A 19,206-nucleotide genomic window follows, 5' to 3' on the forward strand; every position below is an offset into this window, starting at 1 on the left:
TTATACTTCCCCACCTCACACACACACACACACATCCATATAACCCTTGATGACATTAAAAAAATAAACAGTACACGTATATGATCCGAAATAAATTGGAAATCACACAGTGTAAAATGAAAAATGCTCTTTCTTTGTCCGGGCAGTGGCTTGCGGGACCTTAATTCCCCGACCAGGTATTGAACCCGGGCCCTCCGCCGTAAAAGTGCGGAGTCCTAACCACTGGACCGCCAGGGAATTCCCCCAAAATACTTTCATTAAAAAAAAAAAATCTACAAAAAGAGCAATTTCATAGGATTCAACCTAATATGACCAGCCACCGTTCTAAAGCTTTATAGTCCCCAACAACCCCATAACGTAGGAACAATTATTACCCTCTCCCTCGGTAATGATTAGAATTTCTCCTAAAGCGAAGAAGGACTTGGGGGGAAAGTGCCGGCTACCTAAACGGCCTCCACAAGTGATTTGAAAGTTTGAGAAACAGAGATCAGCATATGTAATTAATTAAGTGCTAAACAGGATTATCCGCCTGGTGTCCGAAACACGATCCCCTGGGGGGCCACACGCGGCGCAGACTTGGTCCGAAGGGCAGTCCCTCGCGGTACCAGGGGTGACCCATCTCTCTCGCCCCGGCACGAGCCTCTACGTGTTTTCCCGGGAAAGGCGAGCCGGACTCCGCCACCTCAACCAGTCTTGCTAGAGTAGGCTTACCCCTGCGAACAAAAGCATTCGGAGAGACTGCCGCCTCAGCCACTCAACGCCGAGCCCAGGCCGGCGCCTCCAATTAGATCGGAACTTCCAATTGGTGAAGTGTTGTTGAAGAAGGTGGAACAGAGCGGGAAAATTCCTCCTCCCTCGGGGTTCTCAGCCAACCGCGGCGTCGGGGCGGCAGCCGCCGAGTTCGGTTGCGCCGCGTGTAGTGATCTAGGGGGCCCGAGGGCGGGGCGGGGAGCAGGCCGGGGGCTGCGGGGAGGGGACGCTTCCCGCGGGCACGCGGAGTGAAGACGGTGACAGCCACGCGCGCACGTGCGTGCCCGGCTGCAGCGCGGCCCCGACGCCTCCCTCGGAGGCTGAGAAGCGCGCGGGGTCTGGGCCGCCGGCGTCTAGGGGCCCCGTCCCTGGGCGTCACCAGCGTCCCCGGCCCGAGTCCCGGAGAGCCGGGCCGTGCCCGCCCCGTCGGTCCCCGATCGCGATCCCTTCCCCTGGCCGTCAGGGTCCGCCCCCCAACTCCCATTTCGGTTCCCGGGGCAGGGTCCTCGCGGTCCATGCTGGCCGCTGGGGGCCCGCGCCGCTCAGTCAGCTCCCGGGCCGGCCGGCCGGCCACCATGGTGGCCCTGAGGCCTGTGAGGCTCCTCCAGGGAGGCTAAAAGGTCCAGAGCGCAGGCCTCGGGGAGCGAGGGTCCCGAACCTGAGCCCCGCGCCATGGCCGGGGCCATCGCTTCCCGAATGAGCTTCAGCTCGCTCAAGAGGAAGCAGCCCAAGACGTTCACAGTGCGGATCGTCACCATGGACGCGGAGATGGAGTTCAATTGCGAGGTAACTGGCTGCAACGGGCTGCGGCGAAGGGGAGCGCGGCGGGATCGGGCCGGGTGCTGGTCCGGCTCCGACGCGGACGCCCTTGCCGCGGTGACAGTGGAAGTGGAAGCTTCGGGATTCTGTTTATATCAGCTCTGGGCAAAGATAGAGTCAACCAGAACTGGAAGGGGCCATCTAGGCCCAAATCCTCATGTTAAAGATAATCGCTGCTTTTTTTCAATGGGGCTTTCGGGTTTGGAAGCACTTCCTGAAGGTTTTCATTCATTGTTACTGCAAGAGTCTGAAAGCATTCGTGGTAGCGAATTATAGTTTTTAGTGTCACGCTTAAGCTCCAGCTCTATACAGTTTAAACTTTATTAGATAATATTATGTACCCCAGATATTATAAGTTGCATCTTGTTTTATTGGAAAGTCTATAGTACTTGTTTCCCTTTTTCACAGCTTAAATTTTCTGGGGAAAAAAAAAAACTTTGAGGAAAGAGATGGTGTCTTAAACTTTCCATACAGTTTCTATCATGATGGTAACAGTTATCATTTATTGAATACTTCCTAAATGCCAGATATTCATACACTTAATTCTCAAAACAACTCAATGAGGTAGGTACCCCAAACCATATATCTAGTAAATGGCGAAGGGGGGTTTTGACTCGAGATCTTAGCCAATACAGTACTGCCTCTCAAGTAGCTTAAGTCCTTGCTACTCAAAGTGTGGCCTGTGGACCAGCAGCATTGGCAGCAGTAACCTAAGTCAGGGGTTGGCAAACTTTTTCTGTAAAGGCCCACATAGTAAATATTTTCAGCTTTGCTGGCTTTAGGGTCTCAGTTGCAACTACTCAACTCAGCTCTACCATGGTAGCACAAAAGCAGCCTTAGACAGGATCAACTTCCAGCATGACAGGGTGAGGAACTCCACTGACCTGGTTCCCTGTAAACCGGTAAAACATTAAAAAAAAAAACAATTTAAACCCTCCGGAAATTGTCCTAAGGGCAAACATCAAGTGAAGAAACAGCTACTCAAGAAAATCTATGAAAATTCGGTAAGAAAGGCAAGAATTTGTGATATTTGTTTTTGTTTTGGCCGAGAGGCATAAGGGATCTTAGTTCCCTGACTGGGGATCGAACCCACGCCCCCTGCGGTGGAAGCATGGATTCTTAACCTCTGGACTGCCAGGGAAGTCCTGAGAGTTTGTGGTATTTGAACCAAGACCACTACTACCGTCCCTGCTCCCAGCTCTCGACAATGGTTGCAACCCAGTACACTGGGCTCCCTCTCCCCCTAGCTCCCAGTCAGACAGCTTTCTTCCCAGGAGGAGCATGACTTTAGGGCTTCTCCTGCCCAAGGCTACTTGCTGCTGAGGCTAAATCCTGGGTGAGTGAAGCTGAAAGATGGGGCTTCCTTCCTTCACCCAGCTCCCACTTATGGAATGGAAGCTGTACTCTGGGCATGGCCCACCGAGAGTACTGTGGTCCCAGTTGCTCTATCCCCACCCTCAGTTTGTGAGATGGTGGTACCAGCCAGGAGAGGCAAACTGAGAAGACCTCAGGCTAGTGTGTCTCCCCCTCCCCCCTTCTATCAAGAGCTCAGAGATTTTGCCTGGAGGGAGAAGCAGGCTCCTAATCTCTTCCCAGAAAGTAGTGACTTCATTTGTAGTAGAGTGTGGAGAAATTTATGCCTAAGGGTGCTTTCAAGAACTGTGGAGGTTTTAGTGAAAGGCAATTGGGAGGAGATTTGTGGATTTAATAAAGATACAGCCTAGACTGTAAGCCAGCTAGTTTGCAGGAGAGAATAAGACAGCTGGGAAGAGCCCTCCTGGGGTCAGAACAAATATCAAACACTAATCTCAAAAGAGCCACCTTTTGATTGGATTACTTTATAGAACAAGTTATGCCCCAGGGCATTGTTGAAAATAATAGAATAATATACCACAATTAGTGGAGTTTAACGGTTGGGTGTGACCAGGGAAAGAGAGGGAGAGTCCTACTAAGACCACTGTCATCTTGGGTGACTTTGGGCAAATCCAAAGATATGTCTTCCTGAGGAGCAACATCATAGGCCTTAACACTGTTACAGGGGAAATAGATTTCACTAAAACAGTCCAGCCAGTCACTAACAAATAAACAAGCAAATAACAGTAACCAGCCCAGTTGGGTGGGGGGGAACCACTCCCTAGAGTTGCTGTAAATATGTTCACAGAACTAAAAGAAAGCATGATTAAGAAGGAAGGTATAATGACATTTTTGCATCAACTAGATTTACTTTTTATCAGTAAAGAGATATGAATTATAAAAAGAACCAAATTGAAATCCTGGAATTGGGGCTTCCCTGGTGACGCAGTGGTTAAGAATCCGCCTGCCAATGCAGGGGACACGGGTTCGAGCCCTGGTCCGGGAAGATCCCACATGCCGTGGAGCAACTAAGCCCGTGTGCCACAATTCCTGAAGCCCGGGTGCCTAGAGCCCATGCTCTGCAACAAGAGGAGCCACCGCAAAGAGAAGCCTGCACACCACAACAAAGAGTAGCCCCCGCTCACCACACTAGAGAAAGCCTGTGCACAGCAACAAAGACCCAACGCAGCCAAAATAATAAAATAAATTAAATTAATTAATTAAAGAAAATTCTGGAATTAGAAAATACAATGACTGAAATAAAAAGTTCACTAGAGGGGCTCAAGGTAGATTCCAACAGGCAGAAGAAATAATTAGTGTACTTGAAGATAGATTGATAGAGAGCATGTAAGGTAAAGAGTAGAGAGAAGAAGAATGAAGAAAAATGTAGAGCCTCAGAGAAATGTGAGGATCATTCAGTGCACCAACATGTGTAATGGGACTACCAGAGGAGAGGAGAGAGAAAAAATATTCCAAAAAAATTGGCTGAAACTTCCTAAATTAATTGAAAAACAATAACCTGTATATTTAGGAAGCTCAATGAACTCCAAGGAGGATAAACACAAAGAGATTCACAGACACATCATAGTAAAAATGCTGAAAGTCAGACAGGGAGAAAATCTGGAAGGCAACAAGAGAAAAATGACTTGACACTTATAAGGGAACCCCAATAAAATTAACAGCTAACTTCTCAGCAGAAGCTGTGGAGGCCAGAGGCAGTGGGATCACATTCAAAGTGCTCAAAGAAAAAACTTGTCAACTAGGAAACCTATCTCCAACATAGCTGGATATAAATGAAAAGGACATTTCAAAAACAAAGTTAAATAAAGACTTTCCCAGATAAACAAAAACAGAGACTTTGTTGTTTAAAGACCCACCTTACAAGAAATATTGAAGGAAGCTTTTCAGGCCTAAAGCAAGTGACCCCAGATAGTAATTCAAATCCATGTGAAAAAAATCAAAGAGCACCAGTAAATGTAATAATATAATTATAAAAGACAGTATAAATGTATATTTTCCTCCTTCTTTTAACTGATTTAAAATGCAATTATATAAAATAATTTGTATATAATATACAATAATATTTGTATATACTATATTGTTGGGCCTATAACATGGAAACGTAATATATGTTTAATAGGTGTGCCAATAACAGTACAAAGGAGGTGAGTGAAAACCAAGCTGTAATAGGCTAAGGAAATGACTACAGATGGTAAAGTAATAACTACAACAATGTATTGCTGGGTTTGTAACTTTATTAAATAGTATACAATAGTTATAATACTATAAAAAAGGGGGAAGGGAACAGAACTATGTAGAATAACATTTCTATATAATTGCTGCAGTTAAGCTAGTATAAATCTGAAGCTGATTCTTTTTTTACTATATATATATTTTTAAAATTAGTTTAATTATTTACTTTTTGGCTGCATTTGATTTTCATTGCTGTGCGTGGGCTTTCTCTACTTGCAGCAAGCAGGGGCTACTCTTTGTTGAGGTGCGTGGGCTTCTCATTGCAGTGGCTTCTCTTGTTGTGGAGCACGGGATCTAGGCATGCAGCTTCAGTAGTTGCAGCACGTGGGCTCAGTAGTTGTGGCTTGTGGGCTCTAGAGTGCAGGCTCAGTAGTTGTGGTGCATGGGCTTAGTTGCTGTGCGGCATGTGGGATCTTCCGGGACCAGGGCTTGAACCCATGTCCCCTGCATTGGCAGGCGGATTCTTAACCACTGCGCCACCAGGGAAGTCCAATATATATAGTTTTTGATGTGAACCATTTTAAAAGTTTTTATTGAGTTTGTTACAATTTTGCTTCTGTTTCTTGGCCCCAAGGCATGTGGGATCTTAGCTCCCCAACCAGGGGTTGAACCTGCATTGGAAGGCGAAGTCTTAACCACTGGACCGCCAGGGAAGTCCCTCTGAAGCTGATTCTGATAAGTCAGGATTATGTGGTTAAACCCTAGAGTAACCACTTAAAAAAAAAATCTTTAAAAATACAGTGGAAAAATAAATAAATAAATAGTGGAAAAATTATTAAAGAAATTTAAATGCTTCATTAGAAACTATTCACTTAATGCAAATCAAGTAGTAAAGGAGGAATAGAGAAGTAAAAAAGACAAGAAAAACATAGAAAACAAAAAATAAAATGGCAGTTGTATCCCAAATAGTTAGATAACTTAAATGAAGTGGACAAATTCCTAAAATGAAACCAGCTACCAAAAGTGACTCAAGAAGAAAGATAATCTGAATAGACCTATAACAACTGAAAGAGTAAATTAGCAATAAAAATACTACTTACAGTAAAAAACCCATGTTCTACCCAGTAGTGGCCCAGGTGGCTTCACCACTGAATTCTACCAAACATTTCACAATCAATAAATACCAATTCTTCACAAACATTTCCAAAAAACTAGAAGAGGAGGGACCACGTCCCAGCTCATTTTATGAGGCCATCATTATCCTGATACCAAAACAAGACAAAGATAACACAAGAAAACTAGAGATCAATATCTCTTATGAGTATGGAAGCCACAATCCTTAACAAAAATGTTAGGAATCCAGCAACATATTAAAGAAACTATACTCCATAACCAAGTGAGATTTATCCCAGAAATGCAAGGTTGGTTTAACATCAAAAAATCAATTAATGTAATATATATTATCAATAGAACAAAAAGCAGAAATTACAGGATTATCTCAATAGATGCAGAAAAAGCACTTGACAAAGTGCAACAGCATTTCATGATAAAAGCACCCAACAAAATAGGAATAGAAGGGAACAGCCCAATATCACACTTAATGGTGAAAGACTGGATGTTTACTCTTTAAGATCAGGAATAAGACAAGGATGTCCACTCTCACCACTTCTATTCAACATTGTACTGCTGGTTCTAGCCAGGACAATTAGGCAAGACATGAAATAAAAGGCATGTATATTGGAAAGGAAGAAGTAAACCTATGTCTATTTACACATAATATTATCTTGTATACAGATATTTAAATTATTTATTTATTTAACATCTTTATTGGAGTATAATTGCTTTACAATGGTGTGTTAGTTTCTGCTGTATAACAAAGTGAATCAGCTATACATATACATACATCCCCATATCTCCTCCCTCTTGCATCTCCCTCCCACCCTCCCTATCCCACCCCTTTAGGTGGACACAAAGCACCGAGCTGATCTCCCTGTGCTATGCGGCTGCTTCTCACTAGCTATCTATTTTACATTTGGTAGTATATATATGTCCATGCCACTCTCTCACTTCGTCCCAACTTACCCTTCCCCCTCCCTGTGTCCTCAAATCCATTCTCTACATCTGCGTCTTTATTCCTGTCCTGCCACTAGGTTCTTCAGAACCTTTTCTTTTTAGATTCCATGTATTTGTGTTAGCATATGGTATTTGTTTTTCTCTTTCTGACTTATTTCACTCTGTTTGACAGTCTCTAAGTCCATCCACCTCGCTACAAATAACTCAGTTTCATTTCTTTTTATGGCTGAGTAATATTCCATTGTATATATGTGCCACATCTTCTTTATCCATTCATCTGTCGATGGATACTTAGGTGGCTTCCGTGTCCTGGCTATTGTAAATAGAGCTGCAGTGAACATTGTGGTACATGACTCTTTTTTTTTTTTTTTTTTTTTTTTTTTCTTTTTGCGGTATGCGGGCTTCTCACTGTTGTGGCCTCTCCCATTGCGGAGCACAGGCTCCGGATGCGCAGGCCCAGCGGCCATGGCTCACGGGCCCAGCCGCTCCGCGGCATATGGGATCCTCCCAGACCGGGGCACGAACCCGTATCCCCTGCATCGGCAGGCGGACTCCCAACCACTGCGCCACCAGGGAGGCCCCTACATGACTCTTTTTGAATTATGGTTTTCTCAGGGTATTTGCCCAGTAGTGGGATTGCTGGGTCGTATGGTAGTTCTATTTTTAGTTTTTTAAGCAACCTCCATACTGTTCTCCATAGTGGCTGTATCAATTTACATTCCCACCAACAGTGCAAGAGGGTTCCCTTTTCTCCACACCCTCTCTAGCATTTATTGTTTGTAGATTTTTTGATGATGGTCATTTTAACTGGTGTGAGGTGATACCTCATTGTAGTTTTGATTTTCATTTCTCTAATGATTAGTGTTGTTGAGCATGCTTTCATGTGTTTGTTGGCAATCTGTATATCTTCTTTGGAGAAATGTCAATTTAGGTCCTCTGCCCATTTTTGGATTGGGTTGTTTGTTTTTTTCATATTGAGCTGCATGAGCTGCTTGTATATTTTGTAGATTAATCCTTTGTCAGTTGCTTCATTTGCAAATATTTTCTACCATTCTGAGGGTTGTCTTTTGTCCTGTTTATGTTTTCCTTTGCTGTGCAAAAGCTTTTAAGTTTCATTACGTCCCATTTGTTTATTTTTGTTTTTATTTCCATTTCTCTAGGAGGTGGGTCAAAAAGGATCTTGCTGTGATTTATGTCATGGAGTGTTCTGCCTATGTTTTCCTCTAAGAGTTTTATAGTGTCTGGCCTTACATTTAGGTCATTAATCCATTCTGAGTTTATTTTTGTGTATGGTGTTAGGGAGTGTTCTAATTTCATTCTTTTACATGTAGCTGTCCAGTTTTCCCAGCACCATTTATTGAAGAGACTGTCTTTTCTCCATTGTATATTCTTGCCTCTTTTATCAAAGATAAGTTGACCATATGTGCGTGCATTTACCTCTGGGCTTTCTATCCTGTTCCATTGATCTATATTTCTGTTTTTGTGCCAGGACCATACTGTCTTGATTAATGTAGCTTTGTAGTATAGTCTGAAGTCAGGGAGTCTGATTCCTCCAGCTCCGTTTTTCTTTCTCAAGATTGCTTTGGCTATTTAGGGTCTTTTGTGTTTCCATACAAATTGTGAAATTTTTTGCTCTAGTTCTGTGAAAAATGCCATTGGTAGTTTGATAGGGATTGCATTGAATCTGTAGATTGCTTTGGGTAGTAGAGTCATTTTCACAATGTTGATTCTTCCAATCCAAGAACATGGTATATCTCTCCATCTATTTGTATCATCTTTAATTTCTTTCATCAGTGTCTTATAGTTTTCTGCATAGAGGTTTTTTGTCTCCTTAGGTAGGTTTATTCCTAGGTATTTTATTCTTTTTGTTGCAGTGGTAAATGGCAGTGTTTCCTTAATTTCTCTTTCAGATTTTTCATCATTAGTGTATAGGAATGCAAGAGATTTCTGTGCCTTAATTTTGTATCCTGCTACTCTACCAAATTCATTGATTAGCTCTAGTAGTTTTCTGGTAGTATCTTTAGGATTATCTATGTATAGTATCATGTCACCTGCAAACAGTGACTGTTTTACTTCTTCTTTTCCGATTTGGATTCCTTTTATTTCCTTTTCTTCTCTGATTGCTGTGGCTAAAACTTCCAAACCTATGTTGAATAATAGTGGTGAGAGTGGACAACCTTGTCTTGTTCCTGATCTTAGAGGAAATGGTTTCAGTTTTTCACCATTGGGGACGATATTGGCTGTGTGCTTGTCATATATGGCCTTTTTTATGTTGAGGTAAGTTCCCTCTATGCCTACTTTCTAGAGGGTTTTTATCATAAATGGGTGTTGAATTTTGTCAAAAGCTTTTTCTGCATCTTTGAGATGATCATATGGTTTTTCTCCTTCGGTTTGTTAATATGGTTTATCACATTGATTGATTTGCTTATGTTGAAGAGTCCTTGCATTCCAGGGATAAACCCCACTTGATCATGTTGTATGATCCTTTTATAATGTGCTGTTGGATTCTGTTTGCTAGTATTTTGTTGAGGATTTTTGCATCTATGTTCATCAGTGATATTGGCCTGTAGTGTTCTTTTTTTGCGGCATCTTTGTCTGGTTTTGGTATCAGGGTGATGGTGGCCTCGTAGAATTAGTTTGGGAGTGTTCCTGCCTCTGCTATATTTTGGAAGAGTTTGAGAAGGATAGGTTTTAGCTCTTCTCTAAATGTTTGATAGAATTAGTCTCTGAAGCCATCTGGTCCTGGGCTTTTGTTTGTTGGAAGATTTTAAATCACAGTTTCAATTTCAATGCTTCTGATTGGTCTGTTTGTATTTTCTGTTTCTTCCTCATTCAGTCTGGAAGGTTGTGCTTTTCTAAGAATTTGTCCATTTCTTCCAGGTTGTCCATTTTATTGGCATAGAGTTGCTGTAGTAATCTCTCATGACCCTTTGTATTTCTGCAGTGTCAGTTGTTACTTCTCCTTTTTCATTTCTAATTCTATTGATTTGAGTCTTCTCGCTTTTTTTCTTGTTGAGCCTGGCTAATGGTTTATCAACTTTGTTTATATTCTCAAAGAACCAGCTTTTAGTTTTATTGATCTTTGCTGTTGTTTCCTTCATTTCTTTTTCATTTATTTCTGATCTGATCTTATGATTTCTTTCCTTCTGCTAACTTTGGGGTTTTTTTGTTCTTCTTTCTCTAATTGCTTTAGGTGTAAGTTTAGGTTGTTTATTTGAGATGTTTCTTGTTTCTTGAGGTAGGTAGATGTTTTTTGTTTCTTGTATTGCTCTAAATTTCCCTCTTAGAACTGCTTTTGCTTCATCCCATAGGTTTTGGGTCTTCGTGTTTGTGTGTTTGTTTTTTTAAAAAAGTTGTTTATTTATTTATTTATTTTGTCTGTGTTGGGTCTTCGTTGCAGTGCACGGGCTTTCTCTAGTTGTGGTGAGTGGGGCTACTCTTCATTTTGGTGCATGGGCTTCTCACTGCAATGACGTCTCTTGTTGCAGAGAATGGGCTCTAGGCACGCGGGCTTCAGTAGTTGTGGCTTGCAGGCTCTAGAGCCCAGGCTTAGTAGTTGTGGCACACAGGCTTAGTTGCTCCACAGCATGTGGGATCTTCCCGGACCAAGACTTGAACCTGTATCCCCTGCACTGGCAGGTGGATTTTTAACCGCTGCGCCACCAGGGATGTCCAGGTCGTTGTGTTTTTATTGTCATTTGTTTCTAAATATTTTTTGATTTCCATTTTGATTTCTTCAGTGATCCCTTGGTTATTTAGTAGTGTATTGTTTAGCCTCCATGTGTCTGTATATTTTACAGATTGTTTCCTGTAATTGATATCTAGTCTCATAGCGTTGTGGTCAGAAAAAATACTTGATATGATTTCAATTTTCTTAAATTTACTAAGGCTTGATTTGTGATTCAAGGTGTGATCCATCTTGGAGAATGTTCCATGAGCACTTGACATGGAAGTGTAATCTGCTGTTTTTGGATGGAATGTCCTATAAATATCAGTTAAGTCCATCTTGTATAATGTATTATTTAAAGCTTGTGTTTCCTTATTACTTTTCTGTCTGGATGATCTGTCCATTGATGTAAGTGAGGTGTTAAAGTCCCCCACTATTATTGTGTTACTGTCGATTTCCTCTTTTATAGCTGTTAGTAGTTGCCTTATGTATTGAGGTGCTCCTATGTTGGGTGCATATATATTTGTAATTGTTATATCTTCTTGGATTGATCCCTTGATCATTATGTAGTGTCCTTCCTTGTCTCTTGTAATATTCTTTATTTTATTTATTTATTTATTTTTTTGTGGTACGCGGGCCTCTCACTCTTGTGGCCTCTCCCGTTGCGGACCACAGGCTCAAGACGCGCAGGCTCAGTGGCCATGGCTCACGGGCTCAGCTGCTTCGCGGCACGTGGTATCCTCCCAGACCAGGGCACGAACCCGCGTCCCCTGCATCGGCAGGCGGACTCTCAACCACTGTGCCACCAGGGAAGCCCCATTCTTTATTTTAAAGTCTATTTTATCTGATATGAGTATTGCTACTCCAGCTTTCTTTTGATTTCCATTTGCATGGAATATCTTTTTCCATCCCCTCACTTTCAGTCTGTATGTGTCCCTAGGTCTGAAGTGGGTCTCTTGTAGACAGTATATATATGGGTCTTGTTTTTGTATCCATTCAGCGAGCCTGTGTCTTTTGGTTGGAGCATTTAATCCAGTCACGTTTAAGGTAATTATCGATATGTATGTCCCTATTACCATTTTCTTAATTGTTATGGGTTTGTTTTTGTAGGTCCTTTTCTTTTCTTGTGTTTCCCACTTAGAGAAGTTCTTTTAGCATTTGTTGTAGAGCTGGTTTGGTGGTGCTGAATTCTCTTAGGTTTTGCTTGTCTGTAAAGCTTTTGATCTCTCCATCAATTCTGAACGAGATCCTTGCCAGGTAGAGTAATCTTGGTTGTAGGTTCTTCCCTTTCATCATTTTAAATATATTGGAAATACCATTTTACCATAATGAGAGCCAACCAGTTGTATGACTAGAATCAAAAAGACATATAGGTACTTCCCTGGTGGCGCAGTGGTTAAGAATCTGCCTGCCAATGCAGGTGACATGGGTTCGAACCCTGGTCCGGGAAGATCCCACATGCTGTGGAGCAACTAGGCCCATGCGCCACACCTACTGTGCCTTTGCTCTAGAGCCCGCGAGCCACAACTGCTGAGCCCACGTGCTACAACTACTGAAACCCGTGCACCTAGAGCCCATGCTCTGCAACAAGAGAAGCCACCACAATGAGAAGCCCACACACCGCAATGAAGAGTAGCCCCCACTCACCGCAACTAGAGAAAGCCTGTGAGCAGCAACGAAGACCCAATGCAGCCAAAATAAATAAGTAAAATAAATTTTTAAAAAAGACATATAATAACAAGTGTTGGTGAGAATATGAAGAAATTGGAATCCTCATATACCACTGGTGGTGATGTAAAATGGTGCAGCGACTTTGGAAGAGTCTGACAGTTCCTTAAACAGTTGAGCATAGAGTTACCATATGGTCCAGCAATTTTACTTGTAGGTATGTACTCAAAAGTGAAAACATGTCTATAGAGAAGCTTGTACATGAATGTTTATAGTAGCATTATTCGTAAAACCCAAAAGTGGAAACAACCCAGATGTCCATCAGATGATGAATGGATAAACAAAATGTGGTCTGTCTGTACAATGAGATATTATTCAGCAATAAAAAAGAAGGAGGTAACAATACATGCTACAACATGGTTGAACCTTGAAAACATTATAAGTGGAAGAATCCAGTCACAAAAGATCATATATTTATATGATTCCATTCATATACAAGTCTATTATAGGGATATCTATAATGAAAGTAGATTTGTGATTGCTTAGGGCTGGGAAATTAGGTGCGGGGATAGGGGCACTACAGCTAAAGAGTACGAGGTTTCTTTTTAAGGTGATGAAAATGTTCTAAACTTGACTCTGATGGCTGCACAACTTGGTGACTATGCTAAGAACCATTTACCTGTACACTTTAAATAGGTGAATTTTAAGGTATGTGAATTATATCTCAATAGAGCTGTTTTTTAAAAAGCAGCCTTTGAGGGCTTCCCTGGTGGCGCAGTGGTTGAGAATCCGCCTGCCGATGCTAGGGGACACGGGTTCGTGCACCGGTCCGGGAAGATCCCACATGCCACGGAGTGGCTAGGCCCGTGAGCCATGGCCGCTGAGCCTGCGCGTCCGGAGCCTGTGCTCTGCAACGGGAGAGGCCACGACAGTGAGAGGCCCACGTACTGCAAAAAAACAAAAAGCAGCCTTTGATAAAATTTAAAAATAATAGACATGACTTTGTTCCAATAAAACTTTCTTTATGGACATTGAAATTTGAATTTCATGTAATTTTCACAAGTGAGGAAATGTTATTAAAATTTGTGGGGGGGAATTCTCTGGCAGTCCAGTGGTTAGGACTCCACGCTTTCACTGCCGAGGGCCCGGGTTTGATCCCTGGTCGGGGAACTACAATCCCACAAGCTGCACAGCATGGCCAAAAAATAAAATAAAATAAAAAATTTTTAAAAATTAAAAAAAGTTTTCTTCAATCATTTAAAAGCGTAAAACTCATTCTTAGTTCTCAAACTGCAGTAGGTTGGACTTGTCTTGTGGACCACAGTTTACTGACCCCTGATCGAAGTTACTATTTGATACATGTTGTGAGAGACTGACCCACAGGGAAAGGAATTTTTTGTGACATTTGTTCGGCCATAATTTTGCAATGAAAAACTCTTAGTTTTTCTTCTTTAAACAGACCCCAGACCCAGAGGATGGACACTATTATCAATGTTAGGATTTCTCAACCTTAAAACTATTGACATTTTGGCTGGAGGGTTCTTTGTGGTGGGGACTACCCTGTGCACTGTAGGATGTGTAGCGACATCACTGGCCTCCACCTATTAGATTACAGGAGCACCTCCTACCTTGCCCCACTTGTGACAACTAAAAAGTGTCTTCAGACACCGTCAACTGACCCTGAAGGCAAAACACACTCCTCTTCCCTCCACCCTATCCTCCACCACATTGAGAACCAGTGGAAGGAATAATAGTAGTGATATTCAGAGAGACAGACTGTTACAACATACAGCCTGTCAGGCTTTAATGTACACATACATGACCTGAGGATCTTGGTAAAATGCAGATTCTGATCCTGTAGTTCTGCGGTTGACTGAGAATTCTGCATTTCTAACAAATTCTCGAGTGATGCCAATGCTACTGGTCCAGGGACCACACTAAAGTAGCAAAGCAGTAGTAGTAGTAGTAAGAAGTAGTCGTAGAGGGCCTCCCTGGTGGTGCAGTGGTTAAAAATCCGCCTGCCAATGCAGGGGACACAGGTTCGAGCCCTGGTCCGGGAACATCCCACATGCCTCGGAGCAACTAAGCCCGTGAACCACAAGTACTGAGCCTGCGCTCTACAGCCCGCGAGCCACAGCTACTGAGCCCGCGTGCCACAACTACTGAAGCCCGCTCTCCACAACCAGAGAAGCCACCATGATGAGAAGCCCGCGCACCGCAACAAAGAGTAGCCCCCGCTCAATGCAACTAGAGAAAGCCTGTGCGCAGAAACGAAGACCCAACATAGCCAAAAATAAAATAAATAAATTTATAAAAATAAAAAAGGGAGTAGTAGAGAGTGCACAGGCTTTGAAATAAGACAGACCTGGGCTGGAATTCCAGCTAAACTACTTAAAGCTTGGATAAGATACTCAAGCTCTCTGAACCTCAGTATGCACATCAGTAAAATGGAACGACTATTACTGACCCTGCAAGGTTGTTCTAAGGACTCATGGAATGCTTAGTGCTGGGCAGAAAGGAAGGGACTATAGTTGGCCTAAAGCAGGAGGCTTGGGTCACCATGGGCACTGACTGCCCTGTTGTGATTTGTCCAGCCGTTGTATCTCATCAAACCTCAAATTTCCAGTGAAAATACCTCTTTGTAAACCATGTTCAAATATTCTGTCGAGGGCTTCCCTGGTGGCGCAGTGGTTGAGAGTCTGCCTGCCGATGCAGGGGACATGGGTTTGTGCCGCGGTCCGCGAAGATCCCACATGCTGCGGAGCAGCTGGGCCCGTGAGCCATGGCCGCTGAGCCTGTGCGTCTGGAGCCTGTGCTCTGCAATGGGAGAGGCCACAGCAGTGAGAGGCCCGCGTACCGCAAAAATAAATAAATAAATAAATAAATAAATAAATAATTCTGTTGAAAGTAATGGTAGTTTGATTTATGATGATGGAGAGAACTCTGAGAAGCCACTAGTCTTGCTCTCCTGCTCTATTTTTATGTTGTACATTAACTGAGCAAGATGCTAATGCGAGAAGATGCTAATGCAAAGATGCATTTTGAAAAAAAGAGAGATGGTACTTGAGGAATTCTTGGTTTTATTGAGGTCAGATGTAGGTGGCTTTCTAAGAAGGACTCAATTTCAGAACCAGTGGTAGTTAACATATGAATCATGTTAATGATGCTAATCATTTCAGACTCTTTTGCTGCAGAGATAGGGGGGGAAATCTCTTTCTTGCACCGCTTACTGCATTGCACAATTGGCTGGATGCTTTGGGATTTTCCCACTTGAAAGATTTGATAGTTGTCGTTTTGAGAAAGTGGGCGCTGAATGTAATTTGCCAGGAGGCCAAACGGTTCTGTTATTTCTTTTCTAGGCAGGAATTTTACTCTAATAATTCAATCTATCAGTAAGAAGAGCCAACTATGAAAAATTTCTTGAACTTCAGTTGTGAGAGATTCTAATACCATCTTATATCAAAACCAAAGCCTCCTTCTCCTGTTTGTTGGCATCCCAAACATTTTCACATACCCAAGCACAATTATGATTGGATTAAATACCAACATTACAGATCATTTTAGCATACAAGTGGACATACAGTGGTCCATGACGGGCGGAACTTTCAAAAGGAGAAGACAGAAAGAACAACTCTGGTGATTTCAGTAAGGTGTTAAATCCTAGACTCCTCAAGATCGAGGCAAATGATTCCCTTCCAGGATGTAAACTCCAGGAGGGAGTTCAAACTGGTGTTTGAACCCTGGCTTCTCCATGGAGCTCTTCTGTGACCTTGGGCAAATCTCTTTTTTCTCCCAGGCCTCAGTTCTTCCACTGCAAAACAGGGGGAAGAACTTGATTTCAAAGGCTCTCAGCTTCACATCCTATTTTAGGTGATCTGGGCAGAAGAAGCTCATTGTGCAACTTTCTTTTTCATATTTCCGTCTTAGGTAGGAAGTCATTTCAGGGTTTGAGCATGTAGGTATGAGAAAATCTGCTAGAGGACAGAACAAATATTGCTTAGGGAAAAGAGCCAGCATCCTGATAGAAGGGGTGAGTTGGCTTAGGTGGAAGGAAGACCCACCACTGCCCCCGTCTCCCTGATTGATCTTAGACTTACCTCTCTAAACCTAAATACTATTATTCTAAATGAGAATAATAGTATTTTCTTATAGGATTGTTTTAAGGCATGAACGAGGTAGACCTTTACAGGCACTTAGCCCAGGGCCCGACCATAGTAAGCACTTGGTAAACATTAGCTTCGTATCATGAGTTGGGAGTGTGAGAATAAAGAGGAAAGGTCTCATGCTAGAGGCACTGTAAATTTTCTCCTTTAATCATCTCCGTCATTTTCTTTGAATCTTCTTCAGGTTATCCATGGCTTTGTAATTGTAGACCCTCTAGACTCCACAGTTAGTCTAAATATAGTGAGCTTTACCTTATGCCGTATACTTAAGGATCTTTTTTGTAATGTGCTCTATAATTGGTCTCTGTTTAGCTCGATGTCCACTGTGATAGCAGGATTCTTTTCTGATTTCTGCCAAGCTTAATTATTCTCCATTCCTTTGTCCCCCATGTGTCATTTTGAAATTTTTCTCTTTTGTTTTTGATGACTTCTCCAGTTATTCATGCTAGTTTTGCATTCTTCTCCAAGAACATTTTTGGTGCTTGTTTATTCTTTTTTTTTCTTTTTGCGGTATGCGGGCCTTTCACTGTTGTGGCCTCTCCCGTTGCGGAGCACAGGCTCCGGATGCGCAGGCCCAGCGGCCATGGCTCACGGGCCCAGCCGCTCCGCGGCATATGGGATCCTCCCAGACCGGGGCACGAACCCGTATCCCCTGCATCGGCAGGCGGACTCTCAACCACTGCGCCACCAGGGAGGCCCGGTGCTTGTTTATTCTTAATTTCAGAAGTTAAAAAAGCATTTGCGGTCTTAAAAACCCAGAATTGAGTTTTCTCAGAGCTGGTAATCATTTTAGCCAGCTGATGACAAGGCTTCTCTGGTTTGTGACAGGATGATGTGTTCCATCCTCCTGTCTGTGCTTTGTCTGATTTAGATTCTAAGTCCACGTTTTAGTACTTTTTTTTTAAAATTTTTAAATTTTTGGCTGCGTTGGGCCTTCATTGCTGCACGTGGCTTTCTCTAGTTGTGGCGAGCAGGGGCTACTCTTCATTGTGACGTGCGGGCTTCTCATTGCAGTGGCTTCTCTTGTTGTGGAGCGCAGGCTCTAGGTGCACAGGCTTCAGTAGTTGTGGCTCGCAGGTTCTAGAGCGCAGGCTCAGTAGTTGTGGCTCACGGGCTTCGTTGCTCCGCAGCACGTGGGATCTCCCAGGCCCAGGGCTCAAACCCACGTCCCCTGCATTGGCAGGCAGATTCTTAACCACTGCGCCACCAGGGAAGCCCGCTTTAGTACATTTTTGTCAAGCAAAAATTTATTACCAATTTAGTGCTGACCTCGGGAAGTCTTCAGTCACCTGTGCTGAGTTGAGGCACTTGTCCTAGTTCAGGAATCACTCCGACACCACTAGGTGGGGTCAGAGCACATCATTTCTAAAGGAATTGGCCTTTTTCCTCTCCTTTTTTTGAAGTACTTTTAAATATAAATTACAATTTTCACAGAGTCCAGGGCAGGAGGAGTTAATCCACTGGGTAACGCTTAGTCATGAGTGGTGTTTCAGAGTCTGTTCATTTTACTTCATGTTTAGGCATTTGAAATTGAGCTTTGTGCTGCCAGCCCTGAATTTACTATTGTTTCCTATTCATAGCTCTCTGCAGAGTTCTTATTCTCAGTGTTTGAAACATTTTTTTTTTAACATCTTTATTGGAGTATAATTGCTTTACTATGGCGTGTTAGTTTCTGCTTTATAACAAAGTGAATCAGTTATACATATACATATGTTCCCATATCTCTTCCCTCTTGCATCTCCCTCCCTCCCACCCTCCCTATCCCACCCCTCTAGGTGGTCACAGAGCACTGAGCTGATCTCCCTGTGCTATGCGTCTACTTCCCACTAGCTTTCGATTTTACGTTTGGTAGTGTATATATGTCCATGCCTCTCTCGCTTTGTCACAGCTTACCCTTCCCTCTCCCCATATCCTCAAGTCCATGCTCTAGTAGGAAACATTTGTAACCATTGGTAATTGCTGAATATCAACAGCATGCTTGGTGCTAAAAAACTTGTATTTTTCATTAGCATGACAATCACCATTTTTGTTGCATTAGAGAGTTCATTATTGTAAGTCAACTCCTGATTATTAGTAGAAAGGAATGATTGCAGTGGCAGTACCTGAGTAAGGGAAAGTAGAAAGCACACAGAAATTAAGTGTTGAGGGTCATTGACATCCCCCAAAATGATTTTAAGATATAGAATGGGATGTTAAAGGATTAAAAGAAAATGATTATAGCAGTGAAAAAAGTACTCCATGGTTTATACAAAACCATCTCAAGCTCGTAGACTCAGAGGGTATTAATCCTGAAAGCCCACTTGATGAGTGTGGAAGCTGAGACCCAGAGAGGTTAAGCGACTTTCCCAACACAGCGGGTTTAGGTGTTTTATAGCTATTTGACAAGGCCATGATTGCCCTCATGTTGTGAGTTAAATTCCAAAGATAGAGATTGTCTTCTTTACTTTGGAGGGATTGCATTGCTATTATAGCATATAACTATTGTTTCTTTTTGCTTTGTCATCTGTCAGCTGACTTTCG

General features: G+C 42.7%; 1 protein-coding gene across 5 annotated transcripts in view; it reads left to right on the forward strand.

Annotated features, from left to right (window-relative positions):
- The first annotated feature begins 953 nt into the window (after positions 1 to 953).
- NF2 (NF2, moesin-ezrin-radixin like (MERLIN) tumor suppressor) overlaps positions 954 to 19,206 on the forward strand; it is a 77,213-nt gene continuing 58,960 nt past the window's right edge. For all 5 annotated transcript variants that reach the window (XM_082640655.1, XM_082640654.1, XM_082640658.1 and 2 more), the window contains exon 1: positions 954 to 1,536. In XM_082640655.1, the coding sequence (XP_082496781.1) occupies positions 1,423 to 1,536 (114 nt within the window). In that variant the 5' untranslated portion in view covers positions 954 to 1,422. The remainder of the gene's footprint in view (positions 1,537 to 19,206) is intronic.

The sequence above is a fragment of the Mesoplodon mirus genome (genome assembly GCF_964341445.2).
Source record: "Mesoplodon mirus genome assembly, chromosome: 13".
Lineage (NCBI taxonomy): Eukaryota > Metazoa > Chordata > Mammalia > Artiodactyla > Ziphiidae > Mesoplodon > Mesoplodon mirus.